Source organism: Centroberyx gerrardi, chromosome 10 (genome assembly GCF_048128805.1).
Source record: "Centroberyx gerrardi isolate f3 chromosome 10, fCenGer3.hap1.cur.20231027, whole genome shotgun sequence".
NCBI lineage: Eukaryota > Metazoa > Chordata > Actinopteri > Beryciformes > Berycidae > Centroberyx > Centroberyx gerrardi.
In genome coordinates this window covers 12,717,858-12,721,647 of record NC_136006.1, presented here as the reverse complement: position 1 = coordinate 12,721,647, position 3,790 = coordinate 12,717,858, and the positions used below count along the sequence as shown (strand labels likewise).

The 3,790-nt window shown below is 43.2% G+C and overlaps 1 protein-coding gene across 1 annotated transcript; it reads right to left on the bottom strand.

Annotated features, from left to right (window-relative positions):
- Positions 1-215: 215 nt before the first annotated feature.
- cryba2b (crystallin, beta A2b) lies at positions 216-3,464 on the bottom strand. Its single transcript, XM_071902177.2, has 4 exons — positions 3,307-3,464; positions 1,704-1,845; positions 1,003-1,145; positions 216-554 (listed from the first exon to the last, which is right to left on the bottom strand). Exons 1-4 carry the CDS (start codon positions 3,462-3,464, stop codon positions 407-409), a joined length of 591 nt encoding a protein of 196 aa, XP_071758278.1. The 3' UTR covers positions 216-406.
- Between the last annotated feature and the right edge of the window lie 326 nt (positions 3,465-3,790).

Genomic DNA, 3,790 nt, shown 5'->3' with positions numbered 1-3,790 from the left:
AGAGGATGAGATTGTTGTGCCATGCTTGTGCACCCACAGGTGCTGGCTGTCATAAACACAGATGCAAATGATTGACAGCTCCATGTAGCCAATCAGAGCTTTTATTTTTATGTTTTTCATTATTATTAGTTTATGGTGATAATATCTAATGTAAAAAAAAAAAAAGGAATATTCACAAACACTCAGGTTCTGTAGTTTTGAAGAAAAGCCTTTATTGCCTATTTCAAGAACATGCTTTAGCATGGTAGTAGAAGTAGGTAGTTAGATATCGATACATGCAGAGCCATAGATAGATAGAAAGAGTTTGGCCATCTTCTGCTCTGTGGTGGCGGTCTGTCCGGGTTCGAGTGGAGGAAAGGGTTCGGGGAGAGTTTTTTCGGGTCGGTCAGGTAGGTAGAAGGAAGGCTTAGTGCTGGATCCTACGAATGGACTGCACCTGGTTGGTGTGGGCCTGGGTGCTGTACTCGTTGTAGTGTCTGTACTCGCCTTGGTGTCTGTCCCTCTCCAGGATGTACTGGTAGCCACGGTAACCAGGGAACTGGTAGGCAACCCAGCTGGAGAGGAGGGCAGAGAGAGAGAGAGAGAGAGAGAGGGAGGGAGAGAGAGGGAGAGACTCATGGTCAGAACAAAGCATTCAATAAAACCAATCACCATTCAAACAGTCAATAAAATTAACTTAATTTAAATATATTCAATTGAATTAGGAGGCCACTCTGGAGGGGTGGAGTGAGACAATGTTGCTATGATGGTAAAAGTTTAGACTATTCCAACTGGATATAATAGATTCACATATTTCATATTTCATATTTTGTCTGTTTTGACAGATTTGGTTATTACTATCTCCTGCTGTATTGCCTGTCTAAGCTTCTTTGCCTCTAATAAATCACAAATTGGCAAGAAGAAAGGAAGGAGAATAAGAGACAGAGACAGAGATAAAGATAGAGATAGGGACCAGTATACTGAAAGACAGGTGTAAATTAAGGTGTAAACAGTGTAACTTACGCGCCGGAGTTGACTTTGATGGAGGGCACCTCCTTGCTGCACCAGCCCATGGCCTGTAGGGAGGGGTAGTCATCGCACATCTCAAACTTACGGCCCTGGAAGTCCTCACACTCGTACAGGGTCACCTTGCTGTCACTGTGGTTCTGTGGAGAGAGAGAGAGAGGGAGGGAAGTTGTTAGGTTGCTGCTACAGTCAGTCTAGCTGTCAGTGTGGTGGCAGAAGAACAGATGGAAAAGGAAATCAAGGAGAGTTAAGTAGATAGACATGGCAAAACAAATGGTTCGAAGTTGTAAAGCGTGCTTACTCCAAGTGTCCATATACTATATAAATCATGATTATAAAATTCTATAAATTCTGAATAGTTGATATACTGCAGTTGCTATAAATTCAGAATTATTAGGAGTGGGAAGACAGATTATATTATTGCTCCTGCTTGCTTCAGGAATCTGTCAAAATTATTTTTTGGTTGAAATAGCACAGTTGGTTATTTGAACTTGTGGCCCACTTGATAGAGGCAAAGGGATGGCAAGAAGGGTTGAGGGAGAGACAGGTTGATCTGATGGACTCATAGGGATGAGAGTGGGGGGGGTCATGAGAAGGAGGGGTGGGGGAAGGGAAATAAGCCACTTACAGCACTTGATGGGAGGCTGAGTAGCAAAAAGAGAAAAAGGATGAATGGAAGGAGTCAAGGGGGAACTTACGGCGCACTTGATGGGTCTGAAGGAAAGCATGTGCTCGGTTCTGTAGCTGCTGTTTCCGCTCCAGGCCTCGTAGCGAGGGTAGTCTCCCTTCTCCAGGATAAACTGCTGTCCCTGGAACTCGGGGTACTCATAACCCACCCAACTAGACAAGGAGAGAGGGAGAGAGGGAGAGGAGCGGTGCAGAGGAAGGAAGGTGGGAGGGAGAGCAGAGCCGAGGAGGGAAAGGAGAGAGGGAAGGGCAGGGAGAGGGAAAGAGGGAAGGAGAAAGTGGAGTAAAGTTGAGGTCAAGTAAGGAGAGGGAGAGAGATGATGGAAGGACACAATTAAAAGGGGGAGAAGGAATAAAAATGTAAGTTAGAGGAAGAAATAAATAAGGAAACAAAGTGTAGAAACAAAGAACACCCCCTCCCACACACACAGCAACAAAGAACCACCAAATAGAAAGTGCCCGAGTGCAACAACATTGAAATGTCATGTTAGTTAAACAATAGAGCCCAACGCCCGCTGAATTGCCTCGAGTGAAAACAGCACGCTCCTCCTTTGTTATTGGGAGCACAAAGCCCAAAGCAAACATTAAATACTGCTGCTGCTGCTGCCACTGCTGCTGCTGCGGCTGCACCCGGGCCTTTTTATCTGATCGCCAGTCAGTCAGTCAGCCGTTCTGGCTCACAGCCGGCAGCTGCACACGGCCTGTACATATTACCACTGGGTCACACTCGGATGCATGCACACAAACACACCCAAACACACACACATACCATACATGCCAACTAGCAATGCAATAACGCTGTTTAGACTGATTTATGGCATATAGGTTATTCTGCCTTTTCTACTTGTTGACCTACTTTCAATATGAGCTATTTTGCTCCTGTCAGTTCAATCAGACAGTTCTATATGCAATATTTAATGTTTATCATAGTCAGCTGCAGCATCAAAGCCACATTTGAGTCTTGCATATTTTAATCAGATCTGTCCAAGCAGATTAAAATGAAATTGGAATGAAGCTAAATTACATTATTTTTTTTAATTATTATTATAGGGCAATGAAGTAACAAGACTCATTTATCCACTGTTTTTCCTGCAGTTGCAATACAACTGAAAATTCAGTGTGTATTCACTTACAGGCAGGAATAACAACTGCTAACATGATACCAAATGTTTCACTTTTACCCTGCATAACATACAGTGGCCTATGAACCTGACTGATACAACATCAGAATAATTTGTTGACAAAACATCTGCTCAGGATGTGAACTCATGACTTGTAGCATTCACATGGTTTGTAAGTTAATACACCTGCTCCCATGTATAGGTTTGTTGTTTGGGGCTGTTTCACTTTCAGTTTACGTAAAATGCCAACATCTTAATCGGCTTTACTTTTCGGTCGACCATTTTAGCCATCATTGACTCTAATCTGGCCTAATCACTGAAACATCAGGGCTTAAACATGCAAGTTAACAGTAAAATATACCATATATGTAAAGAGAAATAGAAAATGGTAAAACCCTGGCATGATCCAACTCAAGACAGACAGAAGAGGACATAACAGTTGATGAAAAAGAAGTAAGAGATCTTAAAGCACCACCAAACAATGTGAACTTACGGTCCGTTCTCGACCTTGATGGAGCGGATCTTGCAGAAGCCCCTCTCCATGATGTTCTGGCACTCCAGCATGAACTCACAGCGCTTGCCCTGGAAGTTCTCCTCCTCCCAGACTGTGATCTTGAACTGGCCCATCTGCTCCATCTGTTGAGTGTTCATGGTTGCAGCTTCTTCCTTGGGGGATACTCTCTGACCAAGGTAGAGGGTTTTAAAGGTTTTGAAAGAAAGAGTTAAAATGGGTGGAAAATATCAAGTAAACATTGTGAGAAGAGTGGTGTCTGGGTGGTGGGGGTTAAAAAGTCAATGAAGCATCAAGGAATGTCAAAGTGAATTGTGAACCTTAGCCTGGATTAAGACAGGTGCAGGAAATCAGATTTTTAACCCCACGTTAACAAGTCTGCACTCGTTTTTCCAAATCAATGTAAGACTATGATCTTTGTCCTTCAGCTTGAAGAAAAATTACTGGTTGAAAAGGCTTCACCAGT

Excerpts from the sequence above, each read along its gene's own strand:
- cryba2b (XM_071902177.2), bottom strand. The coding sequence starts at position 3,464 with ATGAACACTCAACAGATGGAGCAGATGGGCCAGTTCAAGATCACAGTC. Across the intron at positions 1,846-3,306 it reads ATCAAGGTCGAGAACGGACC|TTGGGTGGGTTATGAGTACC; the intron begins GTAAGTTCACAT and ends CTCCTTGTCTAG. Across the intron at positions 1,146-1,703 it reads TCAGACCCATCAAGTGCGCC|AACCACAGTGACAGCAAGGT; the intron begins GTAAGTTCCCCC and ends CTCTCTCCACAG.